The sequence below is a fragment of the Myotis davidii genome, unplaced genomic scaffold (genome assembly GCF_000327345.1).
Source record: "Myotis davidii unplaced genomic scaffold, ASM32734v1 scaffold425, whole genome shotgun sequence".
NCBI lineage: Eukaryota > Metazoa > Chordata > Mammalia > Chiroptera > Vespertilionidae > Myotis > Myotis davidii.
The window spans coordinates 2,757,704-2,773,299 of NW_006296413.1; the positions used below are offsets into that span (position 1 = coordinate 2,757,704).

Genomic DNA, 15,596 nt, shown 5'->3' on the forward strand with positions numbered 1-15,596 from the left:
CCATCAGTCGGACATCCCCCAAGGGGTCCTGGACTGTGAAGGGCGCAGGCCAGGCTGAGGGATGTTGTGCACTGGGCCTCTAGTTAGCTAATAAAAAAAGCAAAATAATAAAATTGAGAAAACTACTACAAAGCAGACAAACTGGGTATACTGGTGGGGGAAATGGAAAAGAGCATCTTCTTACAGATTATCAGAAAGGGCCCTCTGATGCTTGATCCTGAAGCTAAGAACTGAAGGATAAATTAGCCCTAAAGTGATCTAGTAGAAGGTTCTCCCAGGTTGAAAGGCATTGAAGCAGGAGTTTGAGGACCTGAAAGGAGGGTCAGTATGGTTAGAGGTAGTTAAGGACCTGATATGACACAAGTGTGGGGTAGAAGCCACATTATGACCAAGATAGGGAATTGGCTTTTTATTTTAAGTACAATAGGACATTACTGAAAGGTTCTAAGTAATGGAGTTGACTATCTGATTTACAGTTAATATCATCTCAACAACTGGAGATTAAATTGAAGAGAGGGAAAAAAAGAAGAAGGAAATGATATGCCAAGAGGCAGTCACTGTAGTAGTCCTACAGGATGACTGTATGGTCTTGACTATATTGTGGCAAAGACATGAACAGAAGTGGCAACATTTGATACATGCTAAAGAATGGTTGAGGGGGAATGAGAAACAAGGAAGAATCAAGGATAACTACAGGGAAACACCTACATAGATAGTAATACCATTTCAACAAATGGAGAAACTATTTTGGAGTGGGGAGATTCAGGAGTTTTATTTCAGACAACAGGTTTGAGATATATTAAGACAATCCAGGAGAATCTCAAGTACGGCAGATCCTCATTCAAAGTTGTTTTAACATTAAAGAGAATGCTATAAGAACTTAACTATTTACTATCAATTAGCACATAATAAAAATGATTTCATTATAACCTATCAATTACATTAAGTGAGGACTTACTATAGGTCTTTGGATCTGTGAACTTTGAGTGGAGAGGTTTGAGACAAGAATGTAAATTTGAGCCTTCCCCATCCATATCAGCATTAGCCAATAAAAATATACTGTGAGCCTCAAATGCAAGCCACATATGTAATTTGAAAAGCTCTAATAGCCAACTTAGCAAAGTAAAAAGAAACAGGTAAAATTAACTATGCTTTTTAATAATGTATTTTATTTGACTATTTCCAAAACATCATTTCAACATATAATCATTTTAAAAATGAGTATTTTACATCTTTTTCATACTATGTTTTTCAAATCCCTTAGGTATTTTACACTCATAGCACAGTATGTGGCTGTGACTATCATGTTGGGCAGTACTACTTCAGATGGTATACAAAGCCAAGGGATTGATAAAATCACCTAGAAGAAGGTTTCAGCCTTGGTACTACTGACATTTGGGACTGGATAACTTTGTGGGGGCAGGTGAGCTTATCCTGCAGGATGTTCAGCAGCATCACTGGCCTACAATCCATAGGTCCTAGGGAAATGAAAGGAAGGGGTGGGGTGATTTGATGTGAAAATTGCAGAGGTCCAGTTTCTAGCACATAAAAAAACCCAACCAATGTCTGTAACATTATATAAGAGGTCTTCACTGTCACTTCTTATATAATCAAGTTTTTCTCTTTTTTGACCCTTTCCTCTTGACAACCAGTAGGATTTACTGATGACCACTGTCCTCAAAGAGAAACTCTAAATACCTGTTGGGACAGATCAGGGGGTTTCCAAATTAGAAGGAACCATGGGCCCTAACCTGTTTAGCTCAGTGGATAGAGTGTCAGCCTGTGGACTCAAGGGTCCCAGGTTTGATTCCAGTCAAGGGCATGTACCTTGGTTGCAGGCACATCCCCAGTAAGGGAGTGTGCAGGAGGCAGCTGATCGATATTTCTCTCTCATTGATGTTTCTAACTCTATGCCTCTCCCTTTCTTTCTGTAAAAAATAATTTTTTTTTTTAAAAAAGAAGGAACCGTGGGTGCAGATTCAAGTATCAAGCTTTCATGGCCTCTTAGTCAGATACAGCTTGTTTAAGCAGAGAAGAAAGTTTTGGGCTGGAGACACACATTTGGAAATATTTGTAATCTAGACAGTAAAGCCAAGGGAATTGAAGATACCACCTAAAGAGGAACATGGAAAAAGGATAGAGCCAGATTCATTTTTATTGCCCCGAAAACGTGTCAAATTTTTTTTTCCACCTTAAAAACCCAAATCTACTATTGGACAATCCAGAGAGGATTAGCTGGTGCAAGTGCTAAGGGAGGAGAGGCCTGGCGTGTCTTCAATAGATCTACAAAAAGTCCGTCCCATATAGTATGGCTGAAGCTTAGCGAGCAAAGGAGAGTAGAATAAATTCGTAGAGCTAAGAGGAGGCAGATCACAAAGGGCTTTAAAGGCTTGTCCATGGACTCTGATCTTTAAATGAAAAACCTAGGGCTAAGGGGGAGGGGAGGGGGGAGAGAGATAGAAGGTAAAGAGGGAATAAATGGTGATCAAAGACTTGACTTGGGGTGGTGAACACAATATAATATATATATATATATAATTGGATTATGGAATTGATTGTACCCCTGAAAACTGTACAGTTCCATTAACCAATGTCACCCTGACAACTTCAATTTTTAAAAATTGATTTCAGAGAGGAAGGGGGAGAGCGAGCAAGCTAGAAACATCAATGATGAGAATCACTGACTGCCTCCTGCACAACCCACACTGGAAATTGAGCCAGCAATCAGGGCATGTACCCTGACAGGGAATCGAACTGTGACCTCCAGGTTCATAGGTCAATACTCAACCACTGAGCCACACTGGCCAGGCCAATAAATTTAATTAAAAGACAAGCGGGGGGGGGCGGGAGGGGGTTAGCTGTGACATTACTTAATTTCTATTTTTAAAGGATCCCTCTGTCTGCTATACTGTGACTAGATGGTAGACAATGTAGAAGCAGGGAGATCAATTAGCAAAGAACTTAGGAAATCCAGGTTAAGAGATGATGGTGGCTGTGACTAAAGTGTGAAGTAGAACTGACATGATTTCGTAGTGTACTGAATGGGGGTTATACCCCCAAGTTTTTCAGCCAGAGTGACTGAAGATGAAGTTGTCATCACAAGAGATGGGGGAAAGATACGGGGGGAAGGGGTGGTGCACGACGACCAGAAGTTTTGTTTTATACAAGTTGTGTTTTTAAAATTGATTTCAGAGGGGAAGGGAGAGAGAGAAAGAGCTAGAAACATCAATGATGAGAATCACTGACTGCATCCTGCACAACCCACATCGGAATCGATCCAGCAACCAGGGCATGTACCCTGACAGGGAATCAAACTGTGACCTCCAGGTTCATAGGTCAATACTCAACCATGACGACCAGAAGTTTCGTTTTATACCAGTTGTGTTTGAAATATCAGACACCCAAGCAAAATATCAAATGGGAAGTAGGATATGAGGCTGGAGTTTGGGAGATGTGAACTGGTGATATAAATTGGGAATTTTTGTATACAGAATGGCATGTGAATCCACAGGATCACCAGAGACCAAAATCTGAATCATAGAGCGTCCAAAATCAAGAGGTCAGAGAGGAATCAGCAGAGGAAACTGAGAAGGTAGGAAAACCAAGAGGATCGTGTCCTGGAAGTCAAATGAATTAAGTGTTAAGGAACATAGTAATCACCTATGTCAAGATACTAATACCAAAGATATAAACAGGTAGATGAAGACTAAGAATTGACCAGGGACTGAGGGGGTTAACTGCAAAGCAGCACAGATGACAAAAATGTTCTATATCCTGACTGGGGTAATGGTTACATAATCAAAATATGTCAAATTACATTCTTAAGAATTGTGATTTATGAAAAATGGCAACAAAGCCATTTTTTTAAAAAGTACATCATGCCGTAACCAGTTTGGCTCAGTGGATAGAGCATCGGCCTGCAGACTGAAGGGTCCCAGGTTCGATTCCAGTCAAGGGCATGTAGCTTGGTTGCGGGCACATCCCCAGTGGGGAGAGTGCAGGAGGCAGCTGATCGATGTTTCTCTCTCATCGATGTTTCTGGCTCTCTATCCTTCTCCCCTCCTCTCTGTAAAAAAAATAATATATTTTCTTTAAAAAATCAATAAAATATATTTTTTAAAAAAGCACATCACATAATACTCCTCTGGTTAAAAACAATGCAAGGCTATTTCACTCAGAATAAAGGCCGAAAAGGCCCTAGATCAGTGGTCAACAAACCACAGCTCGCAAGCCACATGTGGCTCTTTGGCCCCTTGAGTGTGGCTCTTCCACAAAATTCCACATGCGGGTGCGCACATACAGTGCGCTAGAAACTTCATGGCCCATGCACAGAAGTCAGTATGTTGTGGAAGAGCCACACTCAAGGGGCCAAAGAGCCGCATGTGCCTCGCGAGCCGCAGTTTGCCGACCACTGCCCTAGATCAGTGATGGCAAACCTTTTGAGCTCGGCCTGTCAGCATTTTGAAAAAAACCCCTAACTTATCTCTGATGCTGTGTCACATATAGAAATTTTTTGGTATTTGCAACCATAGTAAAACAAAGATTTATATTTTTGATATTTTATATATTTAAATGCCATTTAACAAAGAAATATCAACCAAAAAAATGAATTCGTATATCACCTCTGACACGCGTGTCATAGGTTCGCCATCACTGCCCTAGATGATCACTGTTTAACTATCCAACCTGCTCTTCTACTACTATCTCCTCATCACTCCACTCTTGCCCCTGGTATCCTATTAGGTCAGCTACAATCTGGAACCTTGGGGGCCTTTGCTAAAACTGTTCTGTTTGGAATTCTAGAAGTCTATTTGGCTAACTCTCATCTCATTCAAGTCTGCTCAAATCTCAATTTCTCAATGAGGCTTGGCCACCCTATTTATTACAGTAATCTGCACACCTATATATTGCTCTAGCTCTCCCAATCCTCTCTCCCTCTTCCTCTAAAATAAGTAACAACTTTTAAAAACCCAGAGAAACCACCACAATATAATGAGCAAGATCTTTGAAGTTTATAAAAACAAAACCTGACCATATTACTTAGCAACATGAAATCACTAGCAATGTTTCTGCAAATTGGCAGGGTTGTGTAAGTCAGATTAAAGAAGGTTGAATAGAAAACGGAAAGCAATTGGAAACAGAAACCAGAGAAAAAGCTTTCTAGTTTTGCTACAAAAAGGAGTGAAGAAAGGCCCAGTCTGCGGCTCCTTTGAGCACTCAACATGTCCGACCTGCCCAGTCGTTGTCGCCCACACTTCGCTGCAGCAGCCTCTCACCAACACCCACGTTGACACCACCTCGCTGACTTTCCACCTTACTCGCTGTCTTTTCATCTCTACACATGGCCTCCTCCGCCCACAGCTGCAGCTCCCCCAAGGGGTCCACAGTCGCACTATGCAGCAGGGCAATATTCAAGATGGTCCTGCCAGGGTGTGCCATCATTGTCCGAGGACAGCCTCATGGTGGGCCGCCTCCTGAGAGATCAACCTTAGCAACATTCAAGCTAGAAACCTTGCCCACCAATTGGCTGCACCACAACCAGATGCAAAAAAAATATGCCTGATGCCCTGGCTGGTTTGGCTCAATAGATAGTGTCAGCCTGAAGAGTCCCGGGTCCAATTCTGGTCAGGGGCACACGCCTGAGTTTCAGGCTTGACCCCCAGTGTGGGGAGTGCTGGAGACAGCTAATCAATGATTCTCTCATCACTGATGTTTCTACCTGTGAAATCAATAAAAAATAATTTTTTTAAAAAAGTAAGCTCCAGAACAGTAGCATCCCGAGCACTTTACACCTTATACAGTGTCACACTATTTGTTGAATCAATGAATACTGTTAGTCTCCATCTTTTAAAACTTGCTAATCCCACCCATAAGACCAAGGAGTATATCAATAAAAGGTTAGATTTGTGACAGGTCTGTATTTTAAGACAAAAGGGGAACAAAGCAGACACAACCCTCCAAAGTGGTGGAAAACCAACCCAACTAGGTTAAGATAAAAAAAGACAAATACAAGCAAAGTACCCAGCCTAGATATTAGTCATAATCTTAGTCACTGACCACTTCCAACCCATAGGAGTAACTATTCCCACCTCCAATCCTCTTCACTCCAACAGTTTTTCCTGGAACTGTTGTCTTAATCATTTGACCTCTCATCAAAAACAGCTTCCAGCTTCAGCAATTATTTGTGTCCTGAGGGTAGAAGATTTTAACTAACAGAAAAATGCATTAGACACATGGATCACCTATCACAAGGTTTCACATAGAGCAAATATTCAATAAGTTACAAATTATATTAATATAGAGGTATTCCCATCTAGACCATCTATGAACTAGAAAGAACCAGGGTAGAAGCGTTTAATAAAAAAAAATCCTGAAAAATCACCCCACTAAAGACAGCTTTTTCTTATTTCCCTTCACCATAACCACTTTTCCTAAAGGCATAATGCTTAGCATATAGTAGGTACTTAGTATTTGTGGAACGATTCTGGGAAATGCCCTAATTAGATACTGCCCTACTAAATGTTAAAACTGGAGCAAGGAAGTATAGACAAAAATAAAATCTGGAAGACAGTCTGTTTTCATAGAAGCATAGAACTAAGAAGTGGCTCTTCCCTGCACTCACCAATCCATCCTATTGTTAAATAATCTAAAACTCAATGCGAGGTGGTCCTTTTTCTATGCCAATCATTCTAAAGGCTGTAAGTACAAGTAATGAGGTATTAGTGAGATTTTTGTCAGCTATACAAATAGATGATGAAAGGTATAAAAAGTGTTACTTACTGGCCTTGAAGTAGTAGAATGCTGTTGAAGCCATAATTCCCCGCCACCCCTCCAATGACCTAAAACGTGAATGTTCCCTCAAATCTGTCCTTTTCTTAAGACATCTTCCTTAGAAATAAGTCCAACTAAATGTATTGATTGGGAAGTTGGAATGGTAATAGTAAGGGGTGGGTGATGACTTATTTCTCAAGCAGGAAAAGACCTACATCTCAAAACTACTAGTAAGCAATTAGTTTTACAATTTCAAAGGTGGACCAATGGGAGGAAGTCTTTACTGGAATAAGACTGCCTGCCTGGGTTCTTGTGTATTAACCCTTTTACCTTTGGCACTGTTAAATCTATCTACAATAAAGAAAATAAACAGTGATGTCCTCCCAGAGCTGAATGTCAAACTACATCCTCCTCTCTCTTTTCCAGGGACAAATAACTCAGACATAAGGCCAAACAAGAACTCTCTCAAAGCACACATATTCCTAAGTTGAAAAACCATTTATTTCACTGGAAAGAAAAAAAAGTGATCCAACTCTTTGTGTCCACCCGCCAGAAGCCTTTGGGCCAAAGACTCAGAAGCAGTGACACTCTCACCAGGGTCATTCCCAAATCCAACGCCCATTGGAAACAGGAGGTGAGGAGATGGCATAGCCCCACCAGGTTCTGCACACAACGGGCCTGCTAGGAACAGAACACGAATGGGAAGCTACAGAAGTACTGAAGGACAGGAAGGACAGGAAGAACAGGAAGATGGGCAGGAAAAAGGAAAAGAAGAGGTGGTCTGAACTTAGCAAGGTAAATTAAGGTCCACGATTCCTGAGGGACTGAACGCACAGAGCCGAGAACTTCCCGGAGACGGGGTACCATGAAGGGCGTATTCTCATGCACAACCGCAGCTTGGAATTTCAGCCCACACACATCCCACCTGAAAGAGAGCACAATACACGGGCTTTACAGCAAAGCTCAAAAAGCCTCTCCCACTTAAAACCTCAAAGAACATCTCTACGTCTGTTAACATGACTTTGGTAAGTTTACTTACTTGTACCCATCTACAATATCACAATACTCTCTAAAAGTGAAAAAAAACTCGAAGGCCAGAGAATAACTAGGAAGGTCAAGCAATCCCAGACTGGGGCTTTTCTTTAAATTAAATCGTAAATTTTCTTTCATGAGAGTAGGCAAAGAATTGCATTTCCATTGATGTTAACGTTAGCATTCCTCAGAGAAGGTTAATTCCACGTCACAAACTGTATGTAGAAGGCAGGAAAAAGGGAAAGGTTTCAATTAGCTCTCTGGGATAAAAAGTCAAAAGTATGTTTGAATCTGGGAGTTACTACCAAGGTCCAAGTTAAAAACCATTCAAAACTGAGGCAAAAGCAGCATCAATTCAACAAGCTGTAAGACCTGAGGGCATTCCACTCTGCTTAGTGAAGAAACTAAAAGAATGTACTAGAGGGCATATGTAAACTACAGGTCAAGTTTCTTTTCCAGCGGTAAAGAGTGATTTACTATCTAATAACCCTAGGCAGTTACATGCCTTCTGCCCAATGTCTGGGGCACACTGGGGAATACTCAAAACAAAAGGGCATTATAAATCACCCTTTAATACAACAGCAATCTCAAACACCTAGAGCCCAAGCTGGCAAGCATCACAATATTCTCAAGTAAAGCCAAATGGATCATGGAGCTCAAAATGTGTAGGTATAGGAAAAAGCCAGAGGACTCAAGGTAAAGCTGGTTGTTCAAGAGGATTAAATGCCCATAACTAGTGGAAAGATGAAGGGAGTGATTTACTTAAGGCAGCGATTTTCAGCTCATGGCACACATAAAGTAATTACTAAAATTCTGTGGCATACCAAAAAATGTACTTTTTATCCATCTGAAAAAAAAAAAAAAGGTGTAATTTTGATTCATTCACCTTGGACAGCTATCATTGTGCTGGCTGTTATCATTTTTTATTGACCACCCAATTGGCGACTGCTGTTCCAAAGGTTTCCTTAAACTAGCAGTCGCCAACCTTTTAGACCTTACAGACCACTAGTGGTCTTTTCCCTCAGATCACAGGTTGGCGACCGCTGATTTAAGGGAAAAGAGGTCAGTGCCACTGATTAAATAGTCAGGTATTACATGTTTTAAAAAGTCTTGAGCTTATGTATTGAAAATTGCTGGCTTAAAAAGCAAAGCTCCCAGCCCTGGAGAATAAAATTAACAGGTATGCACACATATTATCTTTCTTTAAGAAGTGGAGAGATGTCAAATCTAACCCTGTAGGGGCAGTTTGTAGAACAAAGTAAACAGGTTATTACAGGATAGGCTCTAAGATAAAGCAATGGACTGGGTGCACTATACAGGAAATGAATCTTGAGCTGCGTGGAGAAGTAGGTTTGAGTATATGCCCCAGATTCCTTAATAAACTCAATTTTATAAATTAAAGATACTTTTCTCCTCTCTGCCCCAACTTAACATCAAATAAGGTTTTTTATAAAGCTCATAGTGGGTGAACTGTTCAGGAATGTCAGAAATATGCTGCTTCAAGATTATGATGATGCCATTTGGGTAGTCTTCATAGTAAATGGGACTTGAGCAGTGATGACCAGTTAACTATACAGTTACTGATTTTATTACAGGTCATATCAGACCTTTCACACAGTACAAAGCAGAACAGGAAACTTGCAAACCTTAGTAATGTCACATACCTAGGAATTTCAACAAAGGCTCTGAAAAAAAAAAACAACACACCTGAGTCTAAATATCTGGGTCGCAATTTCAGTTAATTTATAGCACATAGGTGTGACCCAAGATTCATCACACCATTCTTTGTTTTTCCAGACACAGATAAAATCAGATTAACTCCCACTACCAGGATCCCTGGAAAAATAGCCATGAGTGGTCACGGTGTTTACACATTTCAGAAAGTTAACTAGTTAGGACTTTTTCCTAACCTCTATACCATGCTAGTAACCTTACCTTAACCCTGCAAAAGCAAGCAAGCAGAGCAGCCTAACTGGAGCCTTTAGGCTGTAGGAGGTACGGCAAAACCAGAACAGGTGACACCCCACCGCTCTCACCTCAAGCTTTAAAAGGCTGAATACCGCGCCCGATCTGCATACTGCGCCCGATCTGCATACTGCGACCGATCTGCATACTGCGCCCGATCTGCATACTGCTCCCGCTCATACCGGGCCATGTTGTACAGGGAATTCCGCGCGGCTGCTGAAGCTTGGGACAACTGATTGTCATGCCCGTAACCGTAGCCCTCTCCAACCGTGGGGACTGGGGCTGTAGCGCGACGCAGGGGGCTCCGATCCCGCCCGTAATATGAAGAGGAAGCTGCAGTAACAGCAGCAGCGGCTGCTGCAGCAGCAGCAGCTGTAGCAGCAGCTCCTGAGGTCGGCAACAGGTGTCTATCGTAGGGATCGAGAGAGGTGGAGGTGAGGTGATTGGCCATGGCTGTGTTCTGGACTTGTGGCAGCTGGGACAAGGTCTGCTCTGCGTAATTATACGCGGAGGCAGCTGCAGCCGCCACTGCCTCATAGGACCGGGCAGCACGGCAGCGCTTGTAGTAGGCATCGAGCGCTCCGTACGCGTTGTTGTAATACAATGAATCCCCATAGCTCATGGTGTAAGGTGTACGCACTGCTCCATATTGCTCATTATATTGCTCGGTAAAGTCTGCCACTCGGCCCGAACGATCTATCGGACACTCTTTGGACCAGTGCCCCTCTTTCCCGCACCGATAGCAGCCGCTCTGGTCTCCCATCCCGGGCGCAGTCCTAAGCCGGCTGGTGGACAACTGCACGTGCATTCGTTTGCCTTGAAGAAACAGACGCAAGAAGGGTTGCTATCACTCTTAGTCATAGCCCCAGCCCCTACCCCCGACACTGGTCATAGCAATGGCTTTACCTAGACAATGCTAATGCAGAACTCAATGCCAGGTTTTTTATAAAGTCCAACAAATAAATTTAGTATAGTGACCTGATTTCAGACAAAGATTAGATGAAGAAATGTCTCCACTCTAGCACCTAACACTAGTGTAATGCTTAAGAAAGAAACCACTCTTGCACAAAAACAGTATCTCATTCCATACCAAGTAACTGTGCACAAAAACTACTCTGAACAGTAGACCAATGAATGTCAAAAGAAACCACAAGATTGCTCAGCAAGATTCTGGAACTTCCATCTTTACTATCAAAGGCTCTGATTTCATTAAGCAAAGGAATGCAAAGACTAGTCTCCCCAGACTTCCGCCCCACTCCAAAATCAGAGAGTATAAAATAACACTCTAAAGCTACGCCTAACAGAGAGTGATCCAGGCTTGATCACTGAGTGGCTGAGTGTGATAGGCAATTTTCAGATTTTTGGGAAAAACACTCATGAACTGGGGGAAGAAGAGTGAAATACAAGTTGAAGGACTGCCCACTCATTAACTGGGTCCTTTAAATTACTGGTTCTGCTATTCATCCTAACAAGGATACTTGACAATCTGACAACTTTGATGACCCCTAGTGGAATCAAAGGAAAACAGGGCTTGGAGTTCACAAGTTGCCTGAATTTTTTTAAAGAGTATGAAAAATATGGAAGGGAGGATGAGAAAAGTGAATAACCAGTAATATTAGTGGATCAAACTGTTCTTTTTAGCAAGGCTAAGTACTTTTCCCCCTTAAACTAGGGATCTGAGATTCTAAGAATATGTACTTATTACTATTTTTTTGCCAAAAAGTACAATTTGCATTCTGGAAATGCAAAATATCACTTCTAAAAACTTAACCAAAAAGAAAAAAACATTCTTCTGGAAAAGTTTAAATTTAAAAAAAAAGTTTAACTTTTAAACCTTTTCATAGAAGCAGTTACCACCTAACATGATCTACCAATTTAATGGTAAGCAAAAGTCCAGCAAAAACTTTCTAACGCAACTGGCTGTGATGCACCCAAACATGCAGATGTCAAAGAAGTAAATGGTCAGAACCAGGGGAGAGTCAACAGGTCATCTGTTCATCTAACATTACAGAAAGTAGTAAATACACAATTTCATCTGCAAAATTAAAATTAGGTTCTGGGAGGCTAGAAAACGGAAAAGAAGTGGAAGGACCAAAATACTAAAAGAGCCCTGGTTTACACATTGGTAAGTGTAGGTTGCAGGTTAAGAGTTAAGATATGCAATTAAATACATAAGTGCTTTAAAGTGCTAACCTGTGTCCCTCTGGCATTTGCCCACAGGACCACTTTGGCATCTAACAAAATCATAAGAAATAGGTGTAACCAAGGAACCAACCAAATACATCCAAGATATAAAAGATTATTAAATGTCCTGAGATAAGCTAGTTTTTAAAATATCTATATTTTTAAATGACAAATAAATACAGTTCACCCTTTAACAAAATGGGTTTGAACTGCGTGGGCCCCCTTATGTCCACATAATTCAAAACTGGTATTGTCCCAAGAGCCAACTGCATTTTCAACTGAGGATGGGAATCCACTTATGCAGAAGGCCAACTGAAATTATACTAGGATTTGATTGTGGAGTGGGCCAGCAGCCCTAAGCCTCGTGTTGTTCAAATGTCAGCTGTATACCCAATATTGAGAAACTGAAATGGGAAAGGACCACTAATATATAGTGCTATTCTACATAAAACTCTACTAGGCAGCATTAAGGAGAATAGCTAATAGTAAGAAAAACAGGACAAGAATAACTAAGTATAGGTAGCAGAGAGCCTAGAGTTCAAATGCTAAAGGATTTGTCCTGAATGAAACCACTGTACCTCCTTACACATAATTGCTACAAGCAGACACCACCACCTCCTCTTTTATGACTGCACTTAAGTATAAAAAAGTGTCCAAAAACTAGGTATCAGACCACAAACCCTCCACAAGAGCAGCATTTTCTCCCAATTAAGTGGTTGACACAAAATAATTCTCAACTTACCAATTAAAAAGGAAAACAAACTAAACTCTAGAGACCTGTGACATTTCTTCTTAATAATTAATGCACAGCAACACCTATGATTACTTGGGGGAATGATGATCAGACCTCCAGCTCTAAGAAAGGTCCAATTTGAGGGAAATAAATAGCAAAGATAGCAGCAATTATTCTTAAAAAGAGAAGTTCTCAGGAAAAGCAGCAGCCACTACCTGGTTTGGACAAAAAGGTTGGAATGTAGGTTAAAAGTGTAGCAAGGAGTTGTGGGAATAACCCAATAATTTGGAAGCAGTTACAATTAAAGGGAAAGGACTCTTTTTTGACATTGGGGACCCAAAGGGGGTGAAAGAGAGTTAACAACTCACCATGATTACCACCCCCTTCATGATTGCCTTTTGGCACAGCTTAGATCTTAAACCATGAAGACACCTTCCAAATAAAGTGACAGTCCACAGCATCACTCATACTGCCCTCCAGGCATACTAAACAATCCATCTAGTCAAGGCTTCAAGGTAACACCCATCTAAGTACTCTATTGATGAAGGACTTTGAAAGTCCACGCCCCGCCCCCCCCAACCAGTGAAAAAACATTGCCATTACTGCCTCCCTCATATCTCGATACATCCTCCTCAGAAATCCTGAAATTAGCCTTTTAATTGTAGAGTGGCCTCATCTTCAAAAGAGAAAATCTTGGTAAGAGCACCAGGAGTAACCGTAGCCCTTTAAAGACACCTGAAGGGTCCTGGGTTTGATTCCGGTCAAGGGCACATGCCTGGGTGCGGGCTTGTGTGCTCGGTCCCGTGTGGGTGTGCAGGAGGCAGCCAATCAATGATTCTCTCTCATCACTGATGTTTCTATTTCTATCTCTCTCTGAAATCAATAAAAATATATATTTAAAAAAACACACCAATTATCTAAAAACTAATTATCTTTACTGAAAAATTAGGAATTGGTGTGAGGTGGAGTTTAACAGGGATTCTACTCTTAAATGTGTTGCTTAAGCCGCTTTGCCAGGTTCTTTGAATAAAAAATGATGCATGATTCTGATACAGGATACCTTGCTTTATCACACTTTCAAAGATTTTTTTTTTTCCAAATTGAAAACTCTCCACCACAAAAAGACTGCGACTCGCTTTGACTCCCTTTGTTGCAATACTGGCTTTATTGCAGTGGTCTGGAACTGAGCCTGCAATATCTCCAAGGTATGCCTGTGCTGTGCTCTGCTACTCCCTCCCCCAACCCCAAAGACATCACTGGGCAAATCTTCAGAGGAAAGTACTGCTGCACTAATAGCAACAACAACAACAAAAAGCCTTAGGGGCTCCAAACTAAAGCCAAGTGGTTTTTTCCTCCCAGAGTCTTCTTTGCCTAAGGTAAAGCCTCTGAATCCCAAGCATTCTCCATTTTAGGTTTGTCACCCACACTTAATCTCGACCATCAGCCAGCCACCAGCTCTATTTCTACCCCAAACCTCTCCCTTTACTTATCCAACCTATTTCTGCACACAGCCTGTGTTCAGCCCTCTTCCCAAAGAGGGTGGTTCACCTTGAAACTCTGTGTTGTCGAGGCCCCTGATGGCCTCGACCGCATCCTCTGCCCGCTCCATGTGTACGAAGGCATAATCTTTCACGATGTCACATTCGATGACTGGACCGTACTCTTCAAACTTGGCCCGAAGCTCTTTGTTGGTACAAGTGGGACTGATGTTGCCCACATGTAACTTGGTTGAAGCTTTGCTCTTATTCTTGCTGGCTTCCACATTGATGTTCACCCCGTGCAGCTTGTAGTGGTGCAGGTTGCGGATGGCATCTTCTGCCGCCGTCTTGTCCTCTATGTGCACGAAGCCGTAGTTCTTAATGATGTCACATTCCAGCACCTTCCCGTACTGCTCGAAGAGTGTGCGGATCTCCTGCTCTGTGGCCTCCCGGGGCAGGTTTCCGATGAACAGCTTCACCATCTCGACACTGCCTGGATGAGAAGAAACAATTTTAACATGACCTCCACACCCATCTGAAAAAAGAGTACCGTCATCTTCTTTCACTCTAACAAATGTTTCCAAACAGGGTTCCCTCTCTCACAAAACCACCTCCAAACGATAACAAAGGGAAGTGGGAAGGAGGAGGCCCCCTACAGTACTGGCTACAGACCTATTAAGAATGAGACGAGTGTAATAGAGGGGCCCTAATACACAAAGGATTTGCTAAGAAATAGTTTCAAACGGGAATGGAAATGAAAGCGTAAGTGCAGCGCTACGGGAACTGGGCTTTTCTATCCGTGATAAGGACAGTCAGAAAACAAAGGTCTAACTACTGGCTGGCTGGAGTGACTGCCTGAAATTATGAACTGGCTCTTCCTCTCATAACCGAGTAACCACCATTTCCGGAATAGTGGGCCTCAGAATAGCGGGGTTTTAGAGTTTCCTCTGGAAGGAGTGAACGGGCGGCTAGGGCCAGAAGCGAGGGGGTGAGTAAAGTACGGGAAGCGCTGGAGTGCGTTCGGAACGCCTCCCCGGGCTCCTGCAGAACGGAGAAATGCGTGGCCAGAAAAAGGGGGCTTCATACTCCTGAGCCCGACACCAATGTCTCAGGGCCAGAAAAATTCTCGAACCGGGCTTGCTATCCCCCAAGTCTACGGGAAGCGCGGTTACCGCGGTGGAAACCTCGAGGCAAGAAGCCGAACCAAATCGGATACAGAGCAGGGTGGGAGAGAGCAAGGTATTCTCGGGGGAGGTCGTGGGGGGAAGGGACGCTCTACGCTTACCGCGAAATGCCGAGCACCGAAATCGGCTGTTACCGGTGCGGAGGCCACGACCCCACTAGGATACTCCTGAAGCCCAAGGGAGTGAGAGAAGATTTAACAGAGCAAAATAAGGGCAGTGGAGGGAGTCGGAGTCTCTCACCCGCACGGG

At 42.4% G+C, this 15,596-nt stretch overlaps 1 protein-coding gene and 1 long non-coding RNA gene across 4 annotated transcripts in view; both read right to left on the minus strand.

The window, feature by feature from the left end:
* Positions 1-1,193: 1,193 nt before the first annotated feature.
* LOC102774134 (RNA-binding protein 4) overlaps positions 1,194-15,596 on the minus strand; it is a 15,824-nt gene continuing 1,421 nt past the window's right edge. Inside the window, exons 2-4 of one of the 3 annotated variants that reach the window (XM_015569033.1) lie at positions 14,234-14,676; positions 9,840-10,584; positions 7,251-7,696 (exon numbers count right to left, since the gene is read on the minus strand). In XM_015569033.1, the coding sequence (XP_015424519.1) occupies positions 9,848-10,584; positions 14,234-14,645 (1,149 nt within the window). In that variant the 5' untranslated portion in view covers positions 14,646-14,676 and the 3' untranslated portion in view covers positions 7,251-7,696; positions 9,840-9,847. Of the gene's footprint in view, positions 1,479-7,250; positions 7,697-9,839; positions 10,585-14,233; positions 14,677-15,596 lie in introns of those variants that run through there. The other 2 variants (XM_015569034.1, XM_015569035.1) reach the window with 2 other exon arrangements.
* LOC107184349 lies at positions 7,866-9,833 on the minus strand. The gene is made up of 2 exons (XR_001515160.1): positions 9,450-9,833; positions 7,866-8,018 (listed from the first exon to the last, which is right to left on the minus strand). It is a non-coding gene; the product is annotated as an uncharacterized LOC107184349 (long non-coding RNA).